General features: G+C 41.4%; 1 protein-coding gene across 1 annotated transcript; it reads right to left on the bottom strand.

The window, feature by feature from the left end:
* Positions 1–27,404, bottom strand: cdc42ep4a (CDC42 effector protein (Rho GTPase binding) 4a). Its single transcript, XM_041778652.1, has 2 exons — positions 27,184–27,404; positions 1–3,162 (listed from the first exon to the last, which is right to left on the bottom strand). The coding sequence occupies exon 2, from the start codon at positions 3,009–3,011 to the stop codon at positions 1,947–1,949; it is 1,065 nt and encodes a 354-aa protein (XP_041634586.1). The 5' UTR covers positions 3,012–3,162; positions 27,184–27,404; the 3' UTR covers positions 1–1,946.

The raw sequence follows: 27,404 nt of genomic DNA, 5'->3' as shown, positions 1-27,404 counted from the left end.
GACGTTAAGGATTTCTTTTTATTGAAAAATAGAGGTTATTTTGGATAATACAGAAAATAAGAAAGAGAGAAAGAAAAGTAAGGCGTAATATTCGACATTATACACAAAGGGCGACACGTAGACAATTCCCATTTGCACAAAATAGTTCACCCAGAAATTACCTGAATATATTATGTAGTGTTTGAGTGACTGGGAATATAAATATCCAGTTATGCAATTTTATTCTTTTTGCTTTATTCCTGCATGATATGACATCTTAAAACAGCTTTTATTTTTTTTTTTTTAACTTAGAAGCAGACGCTCATATTCAACAGTGATTACCCATACACAGGAGGACGTGACTGACAGATTTGACAGGCTCTCCCAAAAGTCAGCCGCATAAATGAGAATTATTTTTGGCTAGAAAATTACAATTTGGCACAACTTGTCAGAGTCATTTAAGGCAGTGAAATCAATCAGAGCAACTAAGCCTCCATACTTCTGGCCATGGTTTTTTAATGATGCAAGAGATACAGTGGAGCTGCAATGACTATGCAACTTGCATAAAAATAGATTATCCCAATGCTCTTGCATCTATTGCTGGCTGCGTCTTTCCTTTTCATCCACTTTTCAAACAGATACAACACAAACATAGCAAAGATTTTTTCTTTTTTTTCTTTCAAAGATTAAAACAACAGGTATTAAACACCAAATACTAGTAGTGTCTGGTTTAATTGTGCCTGCTGGTGCACTCAAATTTCAATAACACACACCCTGAAGCCCTCTTCATGAGCAGTAGTGGAATCTGTTTGATGCATTAAGGCAGCCTCTACACTAATGAGGATGAACATCCTTTTTTTTTGTGAATTTGCAGTGCTGCAGCTGCTCGGATGTAGCAAAACAAGGAAGGAAGTGGTTATCAAACGGTTTTCAGTTTCAGCTCTAATGACAGATTAAGAGGAGAAGGATGGATGATTTATGTCAGAATCAAAGAAATCTGCAAAATCATCGTTATGGAGTCAAGTTGGATCTGCTTTTTTGGAGAAAAAAGATGACAAAAACTGGGCCACAACCTACTCCCACCCCTCTGGTTTCCTGTAGTAACACCCAAGATAGCAGTAACTGCAGGCTAATGTGTCTCCGCTTGCTTCTCTCAAATTTACATTGAGGCTCAGCCTGTGTGGCGCTCAGGGGGAATCAAAAACAGAACAGAATTTTGGTTTGGGGCTTTGTGGTCCGGCTCTTTTACTGCAGGAAATGGCAGCCTTTGAGCAGCGCAACAAGGATCCTGAGTTACATAAGGGAGAGAACTCTGATAGATGTATGGCACTTTGCTGTAATGTTTTCAGATGACAGAGGCTTAAGGCAAGGCTTCAAACTCCAGTGTCAAACACAGCCCTCTTTTTGTTGTGACAAGATACCTACTAGTGATTGTGCGGTGACAGAGGCCTCTTCAGCTCAGCTCAGGCCTCTTTATGTCCCAGAGGCAAAGAGAGAAAGAGAGAGAGAGAAAACAAGAAGAAGTGGCGAGGGGAACATAATGAAAAAAGCACATGTGACATGAAATAAGAGGAGAGAGAGAGAGAGAAAGTGTGAACCAAGCTTTAGTTATGGAAAGTGTTTTTTTCCTACAAAAGTTTCTTTCTAACCCATCCTCCTTGCTTACTTTTGGAATGTTCCAGAGTCAAAAAGCGGCTGTTCTTCCACGTCAGTTCCCTCAGTGTTCAAAAAGTGAAAGTCAGATTGACAGACAAACATAAAGAATGGAGGGTGAGTCTCCCTGACAGACAGTTTGGGCTCTTCCTAAAGGAGCAGTCACTCTCTCCGCACAGAGAGTCCTCCGTCTTCTTCACTTCTCCAGTCTCACAGCACTCGACAGCAGCATCTTATTTCCGTTCAAGTGCAAATCCACACTGTCAAGGACTTGCTAGTCTCGCATAAACTCCTTCCAGATCTTGGCGCTATTCTCATACACGGATCTCATCATCTTCATCCTCAAGGAAAGATGAGAAGTTGCTCTCCTCCTCTGGCGGGGCGCTGAAAGTGGCGCTGTCTGTGTCTCCTGCATACGTCTGACTGTTTGGTTTCTCGTCCAGGGCAGCGGAGCCAGAGCTGGACATGGAACAGCTGTCTAGGTGCTGCAAATGTTTGGGCCGAGTCTCTGGTGTATACTCTGGCGTGTAAGGGCCCTCGATCTCAGGTTCCAGTTCAGCTGGATGCATAGAGGCATCCTGCAGCTCTGTCTCCTCTACCTCTTCCTCCATCTGTTCCTCTGTAGCCTCCTCTATAGCTTCTTCTTTCTCTCCCTCAACGCTGTCATCCTCCTCCTCACCATGGGCACTGAGAGGGGGAGAGGCCCGACCCTCACTGCTCTTGCCCTCCTCATAGCCGAGATCATCATCCTCTTTCTCCATCACCCCGAGGATGTCACCCAGCATTGAGGGCCCGAGATCTACATGGAAAGACATGACAGAGTCTGCTCGCTTCATGCCGGCTCCATAGTGATGGGAAGTCTCCGGTAGCTCAGTCAGCTCGCCAAAGCTTCTCTCCTCCAGTTCTAAGAAGTGAGCAGCTGTAGCTGCAGCTGCACCTTTGCCATCCACCTCACCAGGCTGCTTTAAAGGACTCGAAGACAGACTTTTAGCCACCATGCTGTCTCCCCTGCTTTCATCATACAGAAAAGGCAAAGACATGGCGTTCTTCACATAAGTGGGTGACCCACCAGGGACCACCAGGGTGCTCTCTTTCTGCTGGTCCACTCTGGTCACCGACTGGGAGCGCTTGCTGCTCCTGAAGGTGCGAGAAAGCAAGCCGGGCCGGGGAGAGCTAGGGTAGGAGGTGGTTTCTGGGGGAGGTTCCCCTGAGCGGCTGCTGAGAAAGGAGGTGTCTCCGAATGCATCCCCACTCCGGCCTACATGCATAGTGTGGCGGAAGTCGCCCAGAGGGGCGCTGATCATCTCCCTGGTCAGGTCCATGCGGGAGCGGCGCTTGGTTTGGGAGGAGCCGGACACTAGTTGTTTCAGGATCGGCATGGCAGCTGATGTTTCTTGCTTTCTTGTAAAAAAAAGGTAGTCCAAGATGCAAGAGGTCTGTGTAAGGGGATTCAAAGTCTTAAGTACAATCTCTGTTTGTGGCTTTGGATTGAAACCTCAGTTCCTCTTTAACTGCAGTCAGCCTGGGAACCTGGAATAAGAAAACAGAGTTAAATATTTAATACTTTAAATTAGGGCAGCAAGATCTCAGTAAAAACTGACACTGCAAATACAATGTATGCCGATGGAACTCTTTCAAATAAATACAGTGCCTTCTTATTAATTTAAAACCTAAATATGAAATTAGCATTCAGAATTTGGGTCTGTTTTCTTGTAACACAACAACCTCCTACTTATTTAATGCAAATGTGGTGAGACACAGGATGACAACTGTGAAAATTGGGGCTGCCAATTGTCATTCTGACATTATTGTTTTCCTCATTGGATCTTTTGGTCTAAGTCCCCTGCATGCCATCATTTCCTTTACATGGCTGGCCAAGGCCAAGCATGGACACTGTGGAGCATGTGTAGGACCTAGTCCAATCTGGGTCTGAGTGAGATGAATGCATTCAAGAGTAAGTTGACCTCTAACAGGGTTATCTAGGCTTTTTAAGCCATGGTCAATCTACATGCTTTTAGCATGGTTACAGCCGAATCTGACAGTCGTAGGATGTCGAGACCCGTTGTTTCATCTTGTGTAGAGTCATAGTGAAGAACAATCAAGAAAATGCCTGAGACGACTCCTAACAAAGTGCTCTGCAATCTCAGCAGTCCCAGATGTAAACTAAGCAAATGACAATGCAAAAGAAGAATGATAATGGTGTTCTGAGATGCAACTCCGAGACAGAGGGAAATTGACAATGACATCCCTGCCTTTTAGTTTCAGAGACAACCAGGACAGACTGAAATAAGAGGAATTTTGGAGAGGAATAATAGATGCATTTCTGCAACCCAGTAAGAAAATGCCATAGCATTAGCTTCAAGCTAAGCATTCATAATTTTTGGATAGATAGACAAACAAATACGGTATAGTACAGTGAATGCAGTACATTTGTGTAAAGTCTAGTCCAACCCCGCTTCTTTCCAACATCATTACATCAGCTGCAATGATTGATCACATCCTTCACACAGTGACACAGTTGTATCAGACAAAAAAGTCATGTGGTCTGACCTCGTTTTTAGTCAGACTTTGAGAGGCAAGACAATTTCAGCTGGATTAACATGCTGACACATGTTTTGACTAACCAGTGAATCAGCTTTATAAACGTCAGGGGACCAAACTGAATGATGTAGTTTTCTTATAAATTCATTTAATATTACAGTAACTATAAGCAGCATGAACATTATAAAGGGGGAAAACCTAGAAGCTCTTGGTTCTAGTTTGAAATTTAGCTGTGCTAATAAGCCTTACTATTCTCATTGAACCACTACAATTGGTTAGTCAATGTGCAAGCTAACCATGATTGGTTGTTTGATTCCTGATGTGTTTTTAGAAAAAATGCATGAAAAGTTGGGTGCTGTCTAGGGCTGCCAACCATTCTGTTTTAGCTGGAACATCCTGGCTAAAGAAACACCCTTTGTCCTGTATATATCAACATCACTCTCTGTTTGCCAGATGATGCTTTACTGACCTTCTATCACAGCCCCTCGTGCCTTGAACACATCATTCTATCATCTAATCCTAGCCCTCCTCATATGCATCAGATCTACAGCTTAAAAATCCCATTGAAATAAGTTACTCTCTACAATAGTGTTGTTCAGTTGTGCAGTGTGAATAAAAGTACTTCTACAGCAGCGATAAAGAACAGGCTTTGCAACTACAAAAAAGCAATAGGAGGCCAGTTAGCAGCTCAATGAAAGCCTCCTGCACTTTATACTGTCAGGAAGTAATAGCCAGCAGAGGTGACCTAAATACAGCATGCTGCTTCAGAGATGTACAAGAGAGACACAAAAGGAGCAAACAGTATGAGCAGACAGCTTCACAGTGTGAGTGGAGTAATCTATTTCCACTGTAGTAATTTCAACTGTGAGTAAAACAGAGACAGAATGTGAAACTGTTGGTCATGGTTTAATGCATTCTATGTAAAATGTAAACCAGGGCTGTGAAATGATGCCATTAATCCAGTATTTTCTAGTTACTTGCATACTTTGTATCACATTTTAAAACTCCACTGTTTGCATTTGACACTGCTTTTGTCATGTTGGATTACTGTACTGTCAAAATGTTTGAATAGAGATCTGCTTTTATAGGTTGATCAGAGATTCAGACATGAACTTAACCACAGGAAAGGAAATAAGTGAACAGAAAAAGAAGTGTTTGATAACACAAGGTGCAGATGACTTCTGACTTGTCTACTGAGCTGTCTGTAAGGATTTAAAGTGAAATGAGACATTAAAGAGCAATGGTGGACTTATTTTACATCAGTGTGGCTGCAGAGAGACACAGTGGCTTAGCCAAAGTGTGCTGAAAGGGACAATAGAAGTAAGAAATTAATTGCAATTTAAAAAAAGGATCTTAATAATCTAGTTTAATGTGATTTATCCTGATTCTTGGCAGCACCTAACATATCAGCACTCAAATAGGGCCTCTTGTCACAGCCACAAGATGACATGTGGTGACGTTTCCTGTCACGTATGCAGCCTTCCAGCCATTAACTTTCCCTGATCTAGGGCCGGGCTGTGGTGGCTACAGGCAAACAAGTCAAACCAGGCATCCCTTTCCAGGTATTCAATTATCCAGTAGGGGTGTTAAAAAATCTCAATACATTAAAATATTAATATATTTCCCGGTGTGATACTCTATCAACATTTCAAAATGCTGTATTGATATTTCATTACTTCATAATTTACTTTGCTGTGTGGGTAGTTTTGTGATGTAAATTTCACCTCAGACTGCTGGTTAGTAGTACTCCGTTTAGACAGATCACGCGAGCCTTCTGGTCTGAGCAAGCTGGTCACTCGTGTTTATCCAGCAGAGCTGCTTCTGCTGCATTCAAAGCAGGCTTATTTCGGCTTCCAAAATATTAAAGTAGACTTACTAATGCAGACTTAGACAGGAGCCTGTTGAAGCTACTGCCAGTCTCTACTCGTGCAACTTTAACCCTTAGAGCTCACAGTTATTTTTTTCACCATCATGTCTCGACTGGACTTTTTTCTTAAAAAGCTTGTAAAACATCAGCCCTGTGGTGTACAGTCAAGTTCTACACATCTTTTTTTCAGGACAACCTGGGCTTTAAGAATATATCTACAACAGTAATGTCACTAAACAATAGTGAAAAAGCATTTTCTCTGCATAGATTTGTTCTCCCATCTCTTGGGGACAAAACAGTGAAAAAATAAACATTCTGTGGCTAAAGGTTTTGAAAATATCTAAATAAATACAAGAGAAAGTCCAAGCGCTTTCTTGCAGTTATATTCATTTGCCATTCCTTTAAGCAGTAGAGAATAAACTGGTCGACCACAACTCCCACAATGCTTTGCAACTAAATTGTGCCCTCAACAAATATGGCTCTGCCCACCGAAGAAAGCCAAAGTACTTGACCGAAAATGGATTAAAAATGGACAAAAAGACGTTATTATTGGATCTAACGCCGTGGATTTAATATTTAAAGACTCTGAAAAGTCACTGAAGTTTTGGGCTCGCTAGAACGGCTGCCCTAAGGGCTATGGAGACATCGGGTAGCAAATGAACAGCAAAATGGTCAGCTTTCAGAGGAAAAAAAAGAGTAGGTGTCCATGACGCATGGTTCGAAAGTTATTAACGTTTTTCTAAACTGTGTCGCTTCTGGTTGTATACGACAACCCTGTCTTCAGAGACCCAGGAAGTCAGCCAAGTTCTGAGCTCACTAGAAAATGTTCGGTAGGAGCTACGAATGCATGAAGAACATATATAGAGAGGCACAAAACACAGCTTTCACAGGAAAAAACAAGTAAGTGCCTCTGACTTACGGTTCAAAAGGTACCAAGCAATTTACAACGGGGTGTGCCTCCGGCACGGATCCGTGCCGCTGGAGCTCTACATGCTGTCAATACTTCTTTGATTTCTAAGGACCTGAACCGTCTTAAGGCCGGCTCAGACTACATGAATTCAGCCAGATTTAATCCCGACTGTGACGTCGCAGTGTGTCGTCAAAACTCAGGCCTGATTTTGAGAGTCGGGAACGTCAAACCGTCTTGTAGTGTGACATTATTAACGACACGTTCAAGACTCCTTCCTTCCTAGCATGTCAGAATTTTTCGTACATCATCGTCTAGTTTGACACCCTGACCTGATGTCAATGACGTGAATCTTGACGTCTACATTTGCTCTTCATCTTTGCATCATCATTTACAAGATTTACCACTTTTGTCCCCTTTTATTTCCTAAAACTATGTGAGTTATGTTTTTTTTCACGCTATCACATGCATAGGCTACCTTAAGTTCTATCTGAAGGAGAGCCAGGCCATATTGTCCTCCTCTTGATACATCCATACTTATTATCCATAATCTAATCCATCATTGCTTCTTATTTTAATTTTTTGAGCAAAAAACCGCTACAATCACACGGAGCACTCCTGTTGTAGAGTGGCTGACACTCTTTGGCCCGCCCCCCGACAACCTGTGAACTCGCACTCAGTTGCGGAGACAGTGGTAACGTCAGCATACGCTGAGCTGTCTGGATCGGTCTGGATCACTCTTGTAGTGTGGCCAGGCTGTCGGCCAAGATGGGACAAGATTTTGGTCGCATAGTCTGACATGGTGCTGTCATGAACGACCAAAAAAAAACGTGTAGTCTGAGCCGGCCTTTAGTGTTGTGAAGAATGATGCTTCTGTAAAATGATAGAAACACTGTAGCCTTTAAGGTTATGTCTTCCCCACAACACAGTCCAACAGTCCATAAAAGCTGGACATGAGGACCAGCTTGTCTCTAATCTCCCTCCCCAATAACCTTGGCATTACATACAAACTGATACAACAAAAAAGACTGGAGTACATTCAGTCTCTATTGATTTCTTTGTTTCCCTTCCCTGTCAAAGAATTTATCACAGCAAATGAGAAAAATCCTCATCTTCATATCGCATAAAGATAGTTAGAATGCTTGTTGATAGAGGACTAAAATATTGCATTATATCCCAATATATCACATCGGCACCCCTGTATTGCAATACATATAGTTTTTTCCAGATCTTATATATATATATGTATTTTTTATTGATGAGAAATTACAAGACAGACAAATGGTATTCAAGTAGTACATGTGGGACAGTGAGAGATGAAGAGGGAGAGGAAATGAAAAATAAATTTTAAAATGTTTATAACAATATATATCAATGATACTGAAATATAATAATAAATTAATGTATATAAAATAATAATAATATGAATAATAATACAAAAAAAGGCAGATTCTTGCCAATACATAGCCCTATTTTCCAGCTTCTCCTGAGGGATACCCAGTCAATCCCAGGCCAGATGGGATATATAATCCCTCTGGTGAGTTCTGGGTTTCTCAGGGTCTCCTCAGTGCCCGAAAGCCCCCCAAAGAGAGAGGACCAAGGGGCATCCTCATCAGATGTCTTAACCATCTCAGCTGTCTCCTTTTGATGCAACGGAGTGCAGCTCTACTCTTAAAAACCTCACCAGGTGTCTAAGCTCTCCACCCCATCCCTAAGGCTGAACCCTGCCACCCTGCTTAGACAGCTCATCTCGACTGCTATGAGTGATCTCATTGTTTTGGTCATTACCCAAAGCTCAATGCCATAGGTGAGGGCTGGAGCTAAGATCAATCTGCAAATAGAGAGCTTTGCCTTCTGACTCAGCCCCTCTTAAACACGATGGTCCAGTACCATGCCTGCAATACAGCTGATGCTGCATCAATGCACCTGTGCAAGTGAAAGAAGAAATGCAATGCAACTACAAACACAAACGTTAACTACAAATATATTTATTTTGTCTGCATGTTACTTGTATTAATGCATACACTATGTGTACACACTTTGATGTTATTTTTGTGAATGCATATTGTGTTTCTTTTATTTAATCCTCTACACCAACAAGTCAGCTGCAATCTTATTGCCAAATCCTGCAGGAAGCATGACAAACAAACAATACTGTATATATATTTAGGAAGATTAATTAAAGATAACAACATCTTACACTGTTTAAGAGCACAACTTCCTCATTACATACTGTGTAATATTTGTTTTTGTCTGTTTAATCTCATAATGTAAACAAGAAAATCTCCAGGAATTCAAAATGTTCCACTAATGAGAGCTGAGGCTATCAATTATGCATACCAATAATGATAAGCTCCACACTACTAACATCTCTGTGAGATGACCTATGAAATGTTGGAACAAAAAATGGAGAGAACCACAGGACCATGCTTTCAAACTGAATTTTAATTGAAAGCAAAAAGCCAACCACAGAGCATCATGAATGGACGGTTACAGTTGAGTCCTGGCTGGGGATTTTCTGGTGCAAAAGTCAACTTTGACAGCACAGCAGAGAGTAAATGTCCAAAAAGTAATCTACAAGGCACAGGGAAATTCAATTATAGAAACTGCAGAGAACAAAAACTGCCCCATCAAGCGGGGAAGCTATTCAGCAGAGTTTTGACAAATGTATAAGACATTGTGATCAGGGAAAAAGGAAGCTATATATCTCAAGCTTCTCCTCAGACACAGGGTTTTAAAACCCCTAGAGGTTTTGTTTTGACTGACAGGTGATAGAAAACGTGCTTCTGCATTATTGAAACACACAACCCAGACAGGAAACTTCACCACACGCCGCCATGCCTCTTCCTCAGGTGCCACACCGAAGTAAAGAAGCAGGACGTCTCATTAGCGATACACCCCCACATTTAATGCACATCAAAAGAGTGCTGCCATGGTGGTCTGCGAGTCAAGTGCAAGCGTTTTCAGAGCCGACAGACATCATAAACACAGGAACACCTCTGACGTGGGTGGAAAAGCTCTACGGTTTCATGTGAGGAAAACGCTTACCTTGCCGTATCCAGCATTCACCTCACATAGTGCCTCTTTCTTTGTTTACTCACGCTTAACATGAAGAGTATCATCCAAACAGTCAGCAGCTTAACCTTGACTTTGGATTTCTTGCAGGCGAGCTTTCAAAAGACGTTTAAGTCAGAGTTGTTTTCAGTGGAAATGCCAGCGGGAGAATTTGGCTGTTTCATGTGGCAGTCTTTTTAGTGCATTGACCTCGTTCTTCTGTCTCCACCCCCACCTCATCTTCGCCAGCTGAGCTTCTACTCCTCTTCCTGTTAATGCCCTCACCTGCTTTGGTTTCTATGGAAACACCCTCCTGCAAGCAAAGCAGCAGCATTTCCTGTCTGAGCGCTTCAGGCTTCATACTAGCGTGTAACACATGGCCTCCTTCTGTGTCCACACAATACGGCCTTTTATGTCTGCTGTTTTCTCTCAGTCACTCCATCCATGTTGTGTGTATTTTTGCGGAGAAAATGGGCATACATTAAAATACACACGTTACGCCGCTGGTGGAGAATCTATATGGAGGGGAACCAGATTAGGAATATTTGTATGAGGCAGAGACACGGTGTGAAAACTTTCCATGAACTCTCAGCACTTTTCTGCCAAAACACACAAACAGTCAATTTTTTTTGCACAACATGCTTATTATTGAAGCCGCATGCTCTAATCTGTTTTCTGAGGATATAATGAGGGGGACACAATTCACACCCAGCTTGTTGTTTCTGCCTTGTTGCTTCTGGGTGGCATAAACAGATAAAGAAAAACAACCAGCAGATGGAACAAGGGGAGATGGTGAAAGCCCGCCTCCCACTCCTCCATCTCACCCCCCAGGCCAAGATCAAGCTGAAAAGCTCAATAGTGCCCCATTGCAGGGATACGGGCTCTTCATCTGCCGAATCTAAATCAGATCCAAAAAGCTAAGCACAAACACAGGCCTTTAGCAACTACATCAAACCGGATCGCTGTATTTATAGCTTTGTGCGGCTCTGCACAAGTGTGTGTGCATGCACGTGTGGGTGTACACGTGAAATGACAAAGTGGAAAAGGGCCTGAGAAGCAGCCGTTAGCGTGGGAACTACGGGGTCCCAGCAGGAGGGGGGATTGACTTTATAAACAGACTTTCACAACACTCGAGGTCTGGCTGCAAGAGAGATGCAGAATGTGGGACAGAAACAGACAGGAAGAGAAAGGGAAGCGCATCTGTGTCATTTCATTTCGACAGCGGCGTCTGAAACCATTTACAAGCTTTTCAAAACACTGCACACTTCTGTCTGACCTACAGACCTCCAAGCTCTCGCAGGGATATGTGATTTTTAAGGGGACTGACCGGTCCTGATGCGGTATTTCTCAAGTCATGCAGTGCATGCATGGATGTTTGCACACAGTGATAAACTTGAGCACAGTGGGAACATTCCCAAACCGAATGCTCTTACTACTCTAATCTTTTTTACATCTGTTTGGGTAAATGATATTCCAACCCATTTCTCCCACATGTATTTATGTCATGGGAATGTAAAGTGAGCTCTGTTTATAGATCACATAACCCAATTATCAGTGTAAATACCTAGCCTGCCGGGGCTAGGGAGGATTCTAAGTCTGCTAAAATATCTTATGGTTGTAGCCACCACTTTGTGGGAAGAAAATACACACCCAATCCCTCAGAGGGAGAAGCACAGAAATAACGTAGGAGGAAGATAAATAGAAATGAGTTCTTTTACAGGAAAGGGTGAGAAAGGGAGCGCTAAATCAGACGGTAACCTGGGAGAATTCACCTGGGAGAATTTTGTATTGCTACAGTCATTCTTTAACAACATAAGAGGAAATGAAGTTAGCTGAAGCTGCAATTCAAAAAACCCTCAGTGCTACAAAACTGAATTTATGTGCTTAACAAAATGGTTGGTAAACATTTATAAAAATATTGACCTCTTTGATAATTAGTGCTGGGAGGAGCATAACTTTTCACCTCTCTTGCACTCACCCAGTCAACACTAAACACACTCACATAGGACTAATGGTCCATTTCCCTAATTGAGTATTGATGCAGCGTCTTTGTGCTTAATTCGTCCTGTGTGTATTCTCGTGTCTGGGAGAGGGCTACTGCTGCCATGTCGGGGGGGGGGGGGGTCTGTCTGCTTCATTTGAAGTCACTGACCTGGATGGACAGCTGAATGACCCGAGGGTGAAATGACATTTAGGGGGAGTGAGGTCACATGCAACCCAAAAACTGTGACTGCAAATTGCTGGTTTCCTTTCTACCATAAATGCCCAGGTCAGACTACACAGCCTTGTTGTCTATTATGATGCTGACTGAGTCAGATTAGACAATCACTGAGCCTTGAATTTATGCTATGACTTGACCAACAGACATAACAGATAACACAGTGAAACCAAACTAAAATTCACAGCAGCGTTATGACATTGAAGGAAGAGGGCATGGGCTAGATGACACCCAAATAAGACTGTAAGCAAACATCCCATATGTCACTGTTAACCATGGTTTTAAAAAGTCACCCAGTGCCGATCATTATTTTTGGCGCAAGCTGCACAGAAACATTAGCTTGATTTGACAGGTGAACCAGTAAGAAAATGCTTGCATGAAACCATCACAGTCACTTTGTATCAATGACCACAGAGTCATTCAAGATGACACATGCAAAACTGGACAGAAAATTGCAACTAAAGTGTCAAATCAGTATTACACAATGACTGAGGGATACTACATCAGCAAAAAGTTATTAAGTGAAACATCAAGTTTGTTAGAAATGGTGCACTAGTGTGAATCCCTATTGCTAGCTCCATGCTAATGCTAATGGCACTTGCCATTACTCTAGGATGCTGAGGTGCATCTGTGTTAGGAGTGATCAGCAGCATAAGTTCCTTATATTTTCATATGGAACATAAAGAATGGGCTTGATCTGTGTTGAAATGGCATTGGGTTGTTAAAAAGTCTTAAATGCACCATTCCTGAGGTACATGCAAAGTAGGTGACAACACCAGACCAAGGTGAATGGCTCTGCTGAGAGGACGCGAGCTTGCAGAATTGACCATTCTTGTAGGAAAAGTCATAATTGCTCTTATAATTTAAGGCCCAAACTAGCGTTGTTCAAAGTGATACAAACGGTTTATTATACTCCAGAGAAACTCTGTTGGCATTGTAAGAAACATAAAGGAAGTTTATTTTTTTATTCATTTATTTTTTTGGATATGTGACTTACTCCTGTCATTTTGGATCTCTGTTATCAAGTCGACATCTCAGTGTTTATATGTCTCCATTCCCCTTTTACCCTGTTTATGTCTCCTGGGAACAAATATGTCAGACAAGTGTTATAAGCATGAATGTAGGTACTTGGATCTTGCCTTATAGCAGCAGTGAAGTGCATAGCTTTAAAGTGGAAGGAATCCAAACCTCTAGCAATAGCCCACTGGTGGAATGAACTTTCAAGCTGCCTTGTCTTAGACAAAATGTATTATAAAGGCAGAATAAAGGCAGAACCTCAGACTTTTAGAATATATGGCAACCTCATATGGACTATGACTTTAAAAAAAAATCTTACGTCAATGTTAGGGATTACAACAACAGTGGGATCTAAATGCATTCATCATGTTGTTCTATTGGCTTGACTATGTTTTTGTTGGTGTTGTATAATTGTTGCTATTTTGTCCTTCATCTTGTTTTCTGTCTCTGTGTGTTCTGTATTTTGTTTTGTCGGTGCTTAGCTCACATTTTATTTTTGCAAAATATTGACACAATATTTTTTAAAGGAGTTGCCATGCTCAAAGCTGACCCACACCCATGAACTTAAATAAAATTATTCTCTTTTTTTTTGTTGAAACTTAGACTGAACTCAGACACAGCCTGGGCTCACTGCTCACTTCAACATCATCCAGAGTCCAGCTCACCTCCATGCAGGTGAGCTCACCCAGCTTGTGTTTCCTGCCATAAAACCCAGTCCCTTCTTTAAACTGTCTCTGTCTTTTCTTTAATTGACACATCAAGTCAGGACAGTCAGTATTGAATTTTTATCTATGTGGCTTGATTACATCTTGTCATGGTTGGGCATGTGCATCACATCATAAAGGCAGGGATGCTGTTGCCATTTGGTTCGTTTACATTTGTGTCTTCAGCACATGAAGAGTTCTCTGTGCTCTCATTGGTTACTGTCACTGACTTCACTGAACAAATCTGGAGCAGAAAGAAAAATCAAACATGCTAGACATTCTTCCAACTAGTTTGTGAGGCAGCCCAGATGTAGTCTTCATTGTTGTGCACTATGGCATGCTAGCCAGGATGAAACAATAGGTTCTGTGAGCTGATTGGTCCTGAAACTCTAGAACTAGATCAGACAGGTTTGATATCATCACAATGCCAAGACTGAAGAAAGACCACCTTAAAACTGCTAAAATCGAGTCTTATGACCACCTTACACCTAACGAGTGACAATGAGAGCAAGCTGCGACTTTAGCAAGACTCCCATGATTTTACTCCAACTTTGGAATTTTGTCTGCAACTTTAAAATCAGAGGAAAAGTCGTTAGGTTTAAGGCCGCCTTTAGTTGCAAAGTGCGGTACCTTTACAACATTTGGTACCAAAGCACTGTTTAGACAGCATCATCACATTTGAAACCTTTAAGAAATTAAACCCTGGGTCACATTTTGGCACTGAAACACTGCCAGTGTTTATATGAAGTTCATACAGTGGCAGAAGTTTGCCTGCAGTTTTTGGTCATTAATTAAAACAGGAAGTTCAATATTGTTGCCTAAGGCTTCTATTTTGTTGCTGTGGTATCAAAACAGGTATTAAGGATTGTTTTATTTCTACAGTATCATACTGCAGTTTAAAGCATCTGGTATAGTGACAACTCTATTCCTACCATTTGCAGACATTTGTTAGTGGAGAGGCATTCACTTTTATGTTCAAGCACACTCCCACACACTCACATGTTGCAGTAATTAAGAAGACAAATGGCCTCTGCGAGATAGGTATCTGCCATGCAACTCAGTTAGCTCAGCTTAATATCTCATTTAGGAAGGAGCAGCCCAAGGACAAACAGCGGAAATCACATTATCTCTCAATCACACAGACGGGGAGCAACAGACATCAAGCTGACACTGCCCTTTGAGATAAATACAGCAAAGGGAAAACACAGTGCTCCAATAAAAAAATTACACATAAAGCTCTCCTACTCGCATAAAAAGGAGGGCTGAGCAGTTTGCCTGAAAAGGCCCATTTAGGGCACAGGGAGCAGCGTGCCATTTGCTTGTGGTGTTGTGGATTCAGATCAAGTTGTTTTGGACCCACAGGGTGTCTCCGGTGAACCTCCTGCCCCGCCACGCATTTCCCACGCCTTTCTTCACAACTCCGCGCCGATACGGTGAGAACGGAGAGAAGGCCGAGGGCCTCTTTCGGATCAAAGTGTAAATCCGCTGTGGTCTAAAGAGCCAGGCAAATCCCAAATCTGTTACAGTGAAATGCTGGAAATGATTGAGAAATGCAGGGCTTGGTAACAGAGACACCATTAATTTTGACTTGTGAGTGTCTGAGTAGTTTTAGTGACCCACACTTTAATAGACTTAGAGCTGAATCAGTAGTTTATTGATTACGGAAGCTCAGAAAGGTCAAATACGGGGGATTCAGTTCATCAAATTGAAAGATTTGCTGCTTTTCTCTGATTTATTTTAACATTGTCACTGGTATAACTTTAGTTTTTCTACAGTTAAGCACACAAAACAAGAATGCTGAATCTGCACCATGGCTTAAGACATTCTATAATGGCCATTTTTCATGATTTCCTGCCCTCAAAGACTCAAAAAATGTTGAATTAATCAACAAAATAAAGGCAAATAGTGTGTTGTCGCACCCTTGTAAGGACACTAGGCCCCCATAGACACAAGTATTTCCAAAATAAAACAAAAACAGAGAGCTGTCCCTAATCAGAGGGAAATAAAACACCTCACACGTCGCTTTATTTGCAGTCCCCACTCCTACCTGGCATGTTGGTGTGAGGCAGTCTGTTATGCTAATATCACACCTCTCCCCAGCAGGGCGTCTTGCTCGGTAAGGATCAAAGCATGGCTGACTTTTAAAGCTTTCCTGCTAATAAAAGGGCCTGTGGGCTTTTGAATTGGCATTCATATCAACCAACTACTAAACCTGTGGCAATCCTTAGATCAGTAAGCAGCTTGGGCTGGGGGAACAAGCTTACAAGAACTCAGCAGTGTTTAAAAATAACATTTAGTACACTTGGAAATGGAGTGAAAGACTGTGGTTGCTGTATAATCAGAATGGCACTGTGGCTAGATAAATGAGGCAACATCTAAAAAATTGAAAGCAGCATCATAATTATCGACATGCCGGCCATGAAATGAGCTACACGAGCAGACGAGACAAGCTCGAGGGGAGGAGTAGAAGCGATAGACGGACGATGACCAGGTCAGCAAGGGGCAGCAGACACTGTGGCTTTAAAATGAGCTCCGACAGCCAATGAAAAGCTTCCCGGCAGAGAAAAGGCCCGCAGCCAGCAGTCAGCTCGACGTGTACCAGCTGACCTCTGCTACCCGAGAGGAGATGACTTGTCTCTTTCACATTTACTGCCAACACAGCCTCCAGACACGACACTCCATCTCTTTCCCTCACTGTCGTCCACTTTGATGGATCCGGCAGCTTTTATTGTTGCAGACTTGAGTGGTGGAGGGAGCCTGTGGCAGAGGAAAATAATGTCCACCAATTGGACACATTGAAGAATGGAAAGTATTCAGTGGGCTTGAATACTATCTGATACCACAAGTTTTATATCAATATAATCTCCATGACTTTAATGAGTGATAGTACTGAAAACAGGGATGGCAACAATACATTAGAGAGCTCATTGAGAAATAAGAATTACTCCAGCACAGGTGTTTGTTTAGGCTAGAGGAAGCAGCCCTGTCTGCAAAATTGGCTGGGTCCCTAAAGCCAGAACATGGGCTGTCTACAGTGGTGATTTATTGACGATATCAGTGTGAGCTGGATCAGTAGCACTGGTGCTAGCGTCCTGGCCAACAGCGACCTCGTTTTGGAGAGTATCAAGCTATTATTGGGTTCTGATGTTTGAATATTTTTTTCTGCTATTCTCTAACCACTTTCGGCCTTTTTTTGTCCACTTTTTAAACTCTTTGCATGATTTTTCTGCCTTTTAATTACAATTTCAACCAATTTTTTGCAAATTTAAAAATCTCATTTCATCATCTTTACTGCCCATTTCTGCCACTTTTCCCCATATTTGACACTATTTAACAACTTTTCACCACCTTTTCTGCCTGTTCTTGCCACATTTAACCCATTAAGCCATTTTACATCTTTTTTTTCCTCTATTAATCCATTTTGCCGCATTTAACCAATTTTATTACTTTGAAATCATTTTAACACTTTAAACTTATTCTTTTGCCACTTTTAAACCTCCATGCACTATTTTTTTGGCAGATTTTTGCCACATTACATCTATTTTTGTCTCTGGTTACCCATTTTTGCTACTTCTAACTGCTTTCCCTATTTGTTATCCATTAAAGCCTATTTTTGCCACTTGTTACCCATTTTCACCACCTTTAGAGCCCATTTCCTGCCTGTTTTTGCCACTTTTACCCACATTTGCCACTTTTTAACAACTTATTAACACTTTTCTTTCCTGTTTTGCCAATTTATGTCTGTTTTTTTCCCTCTGTCAACCCAATTTGCCACATTTAACCCATTCTGTCACTTCAAACCAATTTTCAACATTGTTAACATATTTTTTGCCAATTCGTAGACTTCTTTTTATTGTGTTTCACTACTTGTTATGTCCATTTTTCCTATCTCAAGCCTATTTTTGCCATTTCTAATCCATTGTCACAACTTTTTAGGGCCCATTTTTGCCACTCTTGTTCACACTATTAACCAAGTTTTGCATTTTTTGCCCAATTTTGCTTTTTGTCTCATGTCTATTCAATATTTTCCCCAAAAACTTGTCTCAGCTTCACATTATTTTCTGGCATTCTGATGATCATCATGGCTTAGCTATGAAGTCTGTTATTCTTTCCAAATGTTTTAGTTTAAGACAGGTAATTCTGGTCCAAGAAAATTAGTTTACACTTTGAAAAATGCTAAATACTTTGGCAAAAATACATTTTCAAAAGATGTTGCTTTAAAAAAGGTGGTTATTATTAAGGAGAAAAAATAAATATGGTTATCACAGCTTAACATTACAATGGACTCTTTTCCTGAGGTGCAGAACTGTAACTGAGACGACGACCGGTGAAACAAATCCAGCTACCTTGCTAGCACCTACAGCGAACGGAACTCTTGTTCAAAGGTAAAAGGTCACCACAGCTTGTGTGAGATTACAGTCGCTGAGCCAGAGCATGGCAGAAATGGCTATGAAAACAAGCAGCAATCAATGAACAGATCTCTAATGTTAAAACCAGTCCAAAGACCGGTTCGTGCCGCATTTTTGCCGGTCCAGGGCTCCGCGGACTGATGCACTCAGACCGCTGACATCAAGATCGGTTTATCTTTACACCACTAGTAGGATCAGTCCAGGAGGATCTTAAATAAATGATCGATGAAAATAATGTGTTTCTTCAAATATTGAAATTACTGAAATTTCTGTCTGTAATTCAAAAGTACTGAGACTTAAAAGAATTTCATATTTTCTGTCATATTTTTCACAAAAGCTGCTAGACAGAAAGACCACTATGGCTTTACTACAAAAAAAATAAATAAATAAATAAAAAAATCATCACATGCTCTGTACAAATTTGTGCAGAGGGCCACTGCATGCTTGTCCCAGCCTGCAATGAGTGATGCTTTCAAGTCAAAGTTTCCCTCAACATCTAACCAGGCTAAAAAGAACACAAGAGCACTTTTATGCTTTATTTGTAAAGTCTTGCACCCTTAGAGCTTGTTTGATAATGAAAGCTCCAGGCAGCTGCTTAATGAGTGTGAGTCATGCCGTTTAATCCTCACTCATGGGTTCAGAACAGAAACTCTGGTAACTAAGTTTCTATGTAGATGTAAAGCAAAAAGACAGCCTTGTAATAGAAAGGGATGTATGGTTAAGTGAAAAAATAAAATCATATAAAAAAAGGAACAAGACAGACAGCACAGAGGACTATTTTAAGTTAAAAAAACAGAGCAATTGCAATTAGCGTCCATGGACACTATCAAAAATGTATGTGTATCATGATACATATTATATCATGACCTTTGTAGGGATGTTCTTATGCATCTATTTCCCCATTCGGCCAAACATCAAGTCAGAATGTGTTTAAGTGGGTGTGATGTGTGCCTGATATACTGTGAAGAGTGTAGCTAACATTAGCAGCTAGCTCTGCAAGCCTTTGTTCCCCTTTACAGACTAATTTGATATTTGGCCTCTATTCACTTTGGTTGAGTTGTTAAACATGCGCTCAACCTTCGACAGCCTACATACCACTTTATTTCCATTTATTACTTAAAAAACTGTCATATTGCGCTGTTTCTGCTACACGCTAACTGCTGAGCTTCTCATATTTACGTCAGGTGAAGTGCCGGGGTAAAGCTCAGACAGGAAAGCAGCGGGTATTAACCGAAGCTACAGCGGCCTCTAGTGGTGGGAGGTTCATCACACTTTGAAAGAGCATAATAGACCGGAATTTAAAGCCTGTGTATATCAAAGGTAATAGCTAATAAGTCTACCCAAATCATAAATCTTGTGACGGCTAATTTGACAAGCGAATTTCACTGTTTTACCACGTGCACGCCCCAGTAAACACCTTACCATGGTCTCTGTATCGAGGTAAGTATCAAGTCATGGTCTGGGACAATACATGCCCTTTCATTACCTGTGCATCACAGCATGTGCCTTTGAATCAAAAAAATTAAAATTAAAATTAAATGGTATCTGCGTCACAGTACATGTTGTATTGTGTACTCTGTATCAGGATGCCTTATTATTATCTCTGTATCACAATGCATACCATATCATGATCTCTTTATTATGACTAGCATTATAGCATGGTCTCTGTATCACATTATGTGCCATATCGTTATCTCTAGCCTATATAACAATCTGTGCTATATCCTCATCTCTGCATACTATTTTCATAGCCTCTATTTCACAATATGTGCTGTATAATGGTCTCAGTATCACAATATGTGCCGTATGATGATTACTTTAGGACAATATGTGCCTTATCATAGCCTCTGTATCACAATATATTCAATGTATCATGATCTCTTTATCACAAAATGTATCATATCATGATATCTGTATCACTATATATGGTATAATGGTCTTTGTATCATGATAAACATCATATCATAGTCTCTCTCTCACATTACATACTGTATCATGGTAGGCCTCTTTTAAGGAGCTCAGTATTGTGCTATAAATAGTATCATGGCCTCTAGATTTTGACATCTATTGTATCATGACCTCTATCATAATACACATTGCTTCATGAGGTTGCGGGAAACACCCAGCCCTAGAGACCACTGCTGTAACTGCAGGGATACATTAGCTGTGTTATGAAATGTGGTCGACAAATTTGTGCAAATTAGGCAACTTGCTCTCTCTTTAGACTGTGCACAGGAATTTGCTTGCAATCTTTGGCAATTAAAAAAAAATGACCCCAGAAGGTGTGCCTAGTGCTTCTGTTATTGTTGCCCTGTTACTCAAAGGTATTAATATTGCTTGAATTATGCTAGAATGGTATCAAAGATTAAAATCCAATATTGCAGCAAGCTGCTGATGGCTACAAATAAGACTGACTGATATTATTTCTAGGAGATCTACAAATACCTCCACACATAAACACTACAAACATTCCTGCTTTTTGCTATCGCCTCTGATCTGAAGAAAAGCTACAAACATGCAACAGAAATTCACAGCCAGCATGGCTCTGCATCAACGTCAGCACTGTGCTGGGCCTGGCATCTAAATACAAATGCATGATGGGAGAAAATGGCACAGTGCCAGCATTTAGAGTGTCTTATAATCACAGAGAATGAGCAGAAAGTGAGTTGACACTGGCAATATCAACATGAGAGTGTGCCAGAAATAACCACTTAGCATTATTTTTCAATGTTTTTTGTGGTAATGAGACATGGCAGGAACCTTTTCCCAGCCATTTTTTCATTCTCATTTAGCTGGACATGCGAGGTCAATGACCAACTCAGGGTCATTATTGACTCCCTAAGATGTTTGAGTAAACTACGAACCCACAGAATCACAAGAATGTGACTAATTAGCAGAAGTGGGATAAGTGGCACACCAGTAAGCAATTACTGCTCCTCAAAAGTAACACAAGCATGGCCACACATGATGCACATAGAGAAACACTTTATCGTGTCCGGGGGTACGTCCACAGGAAGGGCCAGGAGAAAATAATGCAGCAAACCCTCCCATCTCTCCGGAAATCTACTCAGCCTGCCCTTCCTGGCCGCTCGTAATGTAAACAAGGCTGTCCTCCATCATACTGTATTACTGGTGGGCTCGGCAAACAAACACAGCTCATATCTCCATCAACACACAGCTTTAATAACCTTCAGGGGCTGCGGGGCCAGAGCTGGGACTGTGCGCTCAACAACAGCCCTGAACAGAACATGTATCAGGACACAGAGGGCCTCAGGTTCGGTGACATTCGTTATTTTCAAACCTGATCCTGCAGAGAGCTGCAGCTGGCAGACTGGAGCAGATTGGTGGGGTCAGTCTTTAAACTACAGAAGAAGAGGAGCAAGGGTACATTTTTAAAAACCCTCGAGTGGAATCCTGCGCTCTTCAATGGAAAGAATGCAAGGAAAATTATGGGATGCAAAGAATCTTGCTTTAAAGTGCGAGAGTGCTATAATTATAGGGTCAGAAGAGCAGAAAAGCAACAAAATTTCACAGGCTGGAGGGAAGCCAAAGCAGCAGCTATCAAACAGACGAGGGCTCTTAACGTCAGAGGTTTTTATTCCTTTCAAAATAAAACAAACCACTTAACTTGTGTTTGGCAAGAGTCTGGTTCTTAAGTGGATATTAAGTGCACTTTGCATTAGAAAATAATTAAAACAAATAAAGAGAACATACGACTTTTATGAGTCTTCCAGATCAGTGGATCTCAGCTTGTGGATCAGGACTCGGGACCCAAAAGTGGGTTGTTTTCAGTGGGTCGTGTATGTGCAAAAAATGTGGCAAAAAGTAAAGTCAAGTGAATGTAGTTTTTACTCCAAGATTTCAACTTTTTGATCTGCTTTTCTAGGATGGTGAGGCAGTCAATATAAAGAGGTTCTTCCTAAATTGTGCAACTTCATGGGAAACTGGAGTAATTTGTCCTTTCCCTTTGCTCAGTGATGTTTTTTTATCCCAGGTGTAAACTGCAAACTTTGTATTGACTGAATTTAAATGCTTGAAAGATGATCAAAAAATATGGGTCACAATTCTCATCAAAAAGGTAGCTGTGAGTCCTGTATCTCAACCTGTTGAGTGCCACTGCACTAGACAGCATTTGAGCACTTAAAATTCTAAACTTGTCTTCCTCTCTGATGTCAACACCATCTAATATTTACATCCATTGACAAGGAAACAGGATGGTTGAGAAGAATAAACATTTCCTCCAGCTCACAGCACCAACCCCGGCCTGCAGAGTCACAATGCAGCACTCTGGAAAACAATGCCACCAAACAAGAGATGCAGGAACAAACACGGCATTCACAAAACGACACATGAGACGCCCTTAGAAAGAGATGTCAGGACAACAAGGTCATAAAAAAGGAGGGTGGAATTCAGCGTACAAATGTACTGATGCTTGAACTCCTAAGAAACACTCACAAATCACACCGTGCTGTGAAAAAGTATTTGCCCCTTCCTCGTTTCTTATGTTTTTTGCATGTTTCAGATCATCAAACAAATTTTAATATTAGACCTAGATAAGCCAAGTAAATACATAATGCAGTTTTTAAATGATGATTTCATTCATTAAGGGGGAAAAAAAAACATTCTAACCCACCTGGCCCTATGTAAAAAAGTAATTGCCCCCTAAACCTAATTCAGTCATCTCACATTTGTAACTCGTTCAAGCATTTGTTATGGCAGCTTAGCATAGTCAGGCTCCAACTTTATCACTCCTGCACATTTATCTTATATAAAGAACTGGGGAGTGATAAGATAACATCTTAACCCCCCAGTTGGCACCCATGGGTGGATGCTGCGGTGTAGGTGGGTTGAAAGTGAGAGCTCAGTGCTGATCGATGGCTGGGAATTCTAGAGCAGAGGAAGAGACCGGAAATCTTGCAGCTTAAGTAGACAACTGAATAAGGAGGATGTGAGTCATGAGATTTGATTAAGATGCCTGTCAGGTCAGGTATGAATCATTAGCTTGAGAGGGCGCCTAAACAAACTTGCGGACTTTGTTACATTATGTGCTGGTTCCACCCTTGGTTGCAACTGATGCTAGCAAGCATTTGCGATAACTGACAGTGAGTCTTTCACATCGCTGTGGAGGAATTTTGGCCCACTCTTTTTTGCAGAGTTGTTCAATTCAGATGCTTTGGTCATGCCAAAGCATCTGAACTAGATTCAAGTCCAGACTTTGACTAGATGTAGTCCCAGGACTTGAGGGATTATATTTCTCATCTGGCCTGGGAATGCCTCAAAATCCCCCAGGAAGAGCTGGAAAATGTTGCTGGGGCGCGAGATGTCTGAGTGGACTTGCCTGGCCTGCTGCCACCACGACCAGGCCCCGGATAAGCAGAAGAAAATGGATGAAAGAACTTTGATGAGGCCACTCCAAAACCTTCTATTTATTTTTGTTAAGCCACTCAGAGTTTGACTTGCTGGTGTATTTAAGATCATTGTCCTGCTGTATAACCCAAGTGCACTTGAACTTGAGGTCATGAGCTGATGGTCGGTAATTCTCCTTAAGGATTTTCTGGTAGAGAGCAGAATGTATGATTCCATCAGTTAGAACAAGTCATCCAGGTTCCAAAGTAGCAAAGCAGCCCCAGACCATCACCCTACTACCACCATGTTGGACTGTTGATATGATGTTTTTTTTTTTTTTGCTGTGTTAGTTTTAAGGCACATGTAACAGAATGCTTTCTAAAAAGTTCAACTTCTGCCTCATCAGTCCACTGAATACTTTCCTAAAAGGGGATCATCAAGATGTTTTTTGGCAATTGTGAGATGAGCCTTTGTGTTCTTTTTGGTCAGCAGTGGTTTTGGCCTGGAACTGCTCCATGGAATCCATTTTTTCCCAGTCTCTTTCTTATTGTTGAAACATGAACACTGACTTTAACTGAGTCAAGTGAGGCCTGCAATTCTTCAGATGTTGATCTGGGTTATTTTGTGACTTTCTGGATGATTCATCTGAGTAATTTTGGTAGGCTGGCAACTCCTGAGAAGGTTCACCTCTGTTCCAAGATTTTCTCCATTTGTGGATAAAGGTGCTCACCATGGTTTGCTTGAGTTCCAAAGCCATGCAATGGTGTGGTACCACTTTTCAGGCTGATAAAAAAAAAACTATTTCACATCTGTTCTTGATTATTTTTTTTTTTTAGATTGCATGATGTGTTGCTTTTTGAGATCATGTAGCGTACTTCACTTTGTCAGGTTTTATTTAAGGGATTTCTTGATTCAGAAGGTCTGGTGGTAAACAGGCTTGGATTAATTGAACTTAACAAAAATGTGGTTAATCACAGTTGATTCATGATTTAACAAGTTACCTTTTCACAGGTTTGGATGGCTTTTTCCCTTGATAAATGAAATTATCATTCAAAAAAATTACATTTTTATTGATATCTTTGTCTACTATTTAATATATTTGATCATCACAAAACCTTTATTTCCAAAGTCTGGGTCATGGGAAATTTTTTGGGTCACTGAATGAGTTTTCAGAATTTCTTGGTACAGTATTCGATGGGACATTTATGTCTGCGGTACACATTATAGCCATAATAGGGAGCTCCACCCTAACACACCTCCTCGCTCCACCAAAATAAAAACACATATCAAGGCTCACTGGATGGGGGTAGAGTGACAGTCATAGTCATGGATGCCTAGCCAATAATAAAGAAATGTATTGTTCCAGACCAGACAGCCACTGAAAGCCCAAGGGGAGAAAAGCCATGGAAAGAAAGCCTATGAGACAGAGGTTAAGTGGTCCCTTCCAGGTTTATAAAATGGAAAATGCCAGGTCAAGACCAGATTCAATCTGGAATTAATGTTATCCAAGATAGCACTGGCCATCAGCTCAAGCAACCAGCCAAGGATGGAGCAAAATTGTTGGGTCAAAATGGATTTTACCTTCTTAAATGAGAGTTACCAGGAAAAGAAAGTTAGGGAAACACTGATCTAACACATTAAAGTGTCACAAATATGCAAAAAATAAGTAGCCAGGAAGGGCCAAATACTTGTTCACAGCACTGTATCCTTAAATAAGAGAAAGCTTTACTACCAAGGTTAGCATTTGCAGGCCTGTGGTAAGAGCAATAACAACATGCTACTTAAGCTGTACATCCCTCAAAATGAGCTGTCATGTCCCCTATAATAATCCCACAGTTTACTATCCTGCTTCTCACAGGCATTCCAGGAAAAAAGTGACTGTTTATATCGGTATTTCCTGGAATGTGAGGGGGCCGGACAGGACGCACACATCGCCTAAAGTGAGCACACAGACATGTTCAAACACAGAGCTACTGACCACAAATAACACATTAAAGCTGTGCAGCATAACAGGAGGTTTATGAGACGCTGATTGTCTACAAATTGAAAGTAAGGTGCACAAACTGTCCTCTCACTTTTGGAATCCCAGTTCTAAGCAGGCAGCGTTTCCTGGGCTACGCGCCAGAAATTGCTGTCTGTCTTCGAAGTGCTGTGCCCAATAACAGAGTGTTTGGCACAGTGTTGAACACCACACTGAGGATGGATAACTTTCACCTTCAGGCACTAAACACATGTCTGCTGTAGGCAATTAGAAGCTTTGTAATTTAAGAATTAGAAGAAAAGTAGAGCCTGTGCAGGCTGCTTTGAAAACATGTCGCCTGCTTTGAGAGGCACTTCTGCTTGAAAAAGTCAACACGCTAATATGACATAAATCTGGGCGATGAGGCTAGCTTGTTTGCTGTGTCATCAACATAAATCCATCACCGCGGCCAGGCAGAGTGAGCTGACATCTCACAAAGCCCTTCTGCGTGTTTCTGGATAAGGCAGGTCAAATGTCACATTGAAACAGGCCAAAACAAAGAAAAACCACCCAATTTGCCTCCCGAGGAGAGACTGCAGATAACATTATCTCCTCAAACAATTGCTGAAGAGTTCTTATCAGCATGGGGATGATGGAGCGATGACCTGGGGTCCATCACCTTATTATTATCCCGCTCAGTGAGCTCATCTGAAGCCAGCGTGACACCAATGCCAAGCAAACTGTGCAGGACTGCCAAGTCAACAGACCCTGGGAATAATGGGTAATGAAGTGGACAAACAGGGCAGGCGTGCAGTGCATGCTGGGGCAGAAAGAGGATTTTGTTTAGTCATCTGATCATGTCTAGCTTCAAGTAAATATGCAATTTAAGTTTCTCTCCTGCTCAAATAACATTTTTTTCCTCTTTCTTTCATTAATTTAGAGTTATTTTAATAATGCATAGAAAAAATGCATCATGCAAGTCAACATTTTCAGAATTTTTAGCATTACTGGAATATTCTGACGACTTTATTTTTGCTCTCATGAGGCCAATAGAAATTTAAAGTAGAAAAAAGTGAATGCTCTCTTAAACTGCACCCATTCCAGGTTAAAGCATGCCCAAATAAGCTTATATTAGCTCATGTGAGGGCAGGATTTATGTGCAGACAAATTAGCTCAATTCTCGCGACACCTCGACTCCATAAAGAAACGCCCCAAAGAGTGAATATACAGCTTTCTAAAGGTCAATTTAACAGCACTTAATCCACCTTAGCATTTATCACTGTCTGCTGACTCGATCACACTACAATAAAGCTGTGATTCTGGGTGGGTCAATGGCAGGAGAACAATAAGTAGCCTGACCACAAAAGAGTCAGCTGCCTGCCTTGCGCACGGTGCGCCCTGGCTGATCCGCTGAATAAAGACATTCTGGTCATTAAATACATATTTGTGCTGTATGATCAAATGCAATTGCTGCAGTTTTGATGAAGTTAAAGAGAGAGTACACACACTGAAGCGTTCATACACTTACCGAGCATCCCCATTCATAAAGCCGGGTGCTGCTTCACTTTAAGGCCCCCAGCAGGTTGACAATGAGGGTGCATTCATCAAACGGAAGGAAGCGTAGAGCGCTCAGATCGACTCTCGGATATCCAAACGGCACGGTCAGACGCACAGGTCTCTCCTTTTTTTTAAGCGTAGAAACGTCGCTGCTGCTGTCACCGCATCCTCATAAGCGGTGCTGCTGCTCTG

The sequence above is a fragment of the Cheilinus undulatus genome, linkage group 21 (genome assembly GCF_018320785.1).
Source record: "Cheilinus undulatus linkage group 21, ASM1832078v1, whole genome shotgun sequence".
NCBI lineage: Eukaryota > Metazoa > Chordata > Actinopteri > Labriformes > Labridae > Cheilinus > Cheilinus undulatus.
Note: the sequence above shows the minus strand (reverse complement) of the source record. Positions and strands in the feature narration are given on the sequence as shown.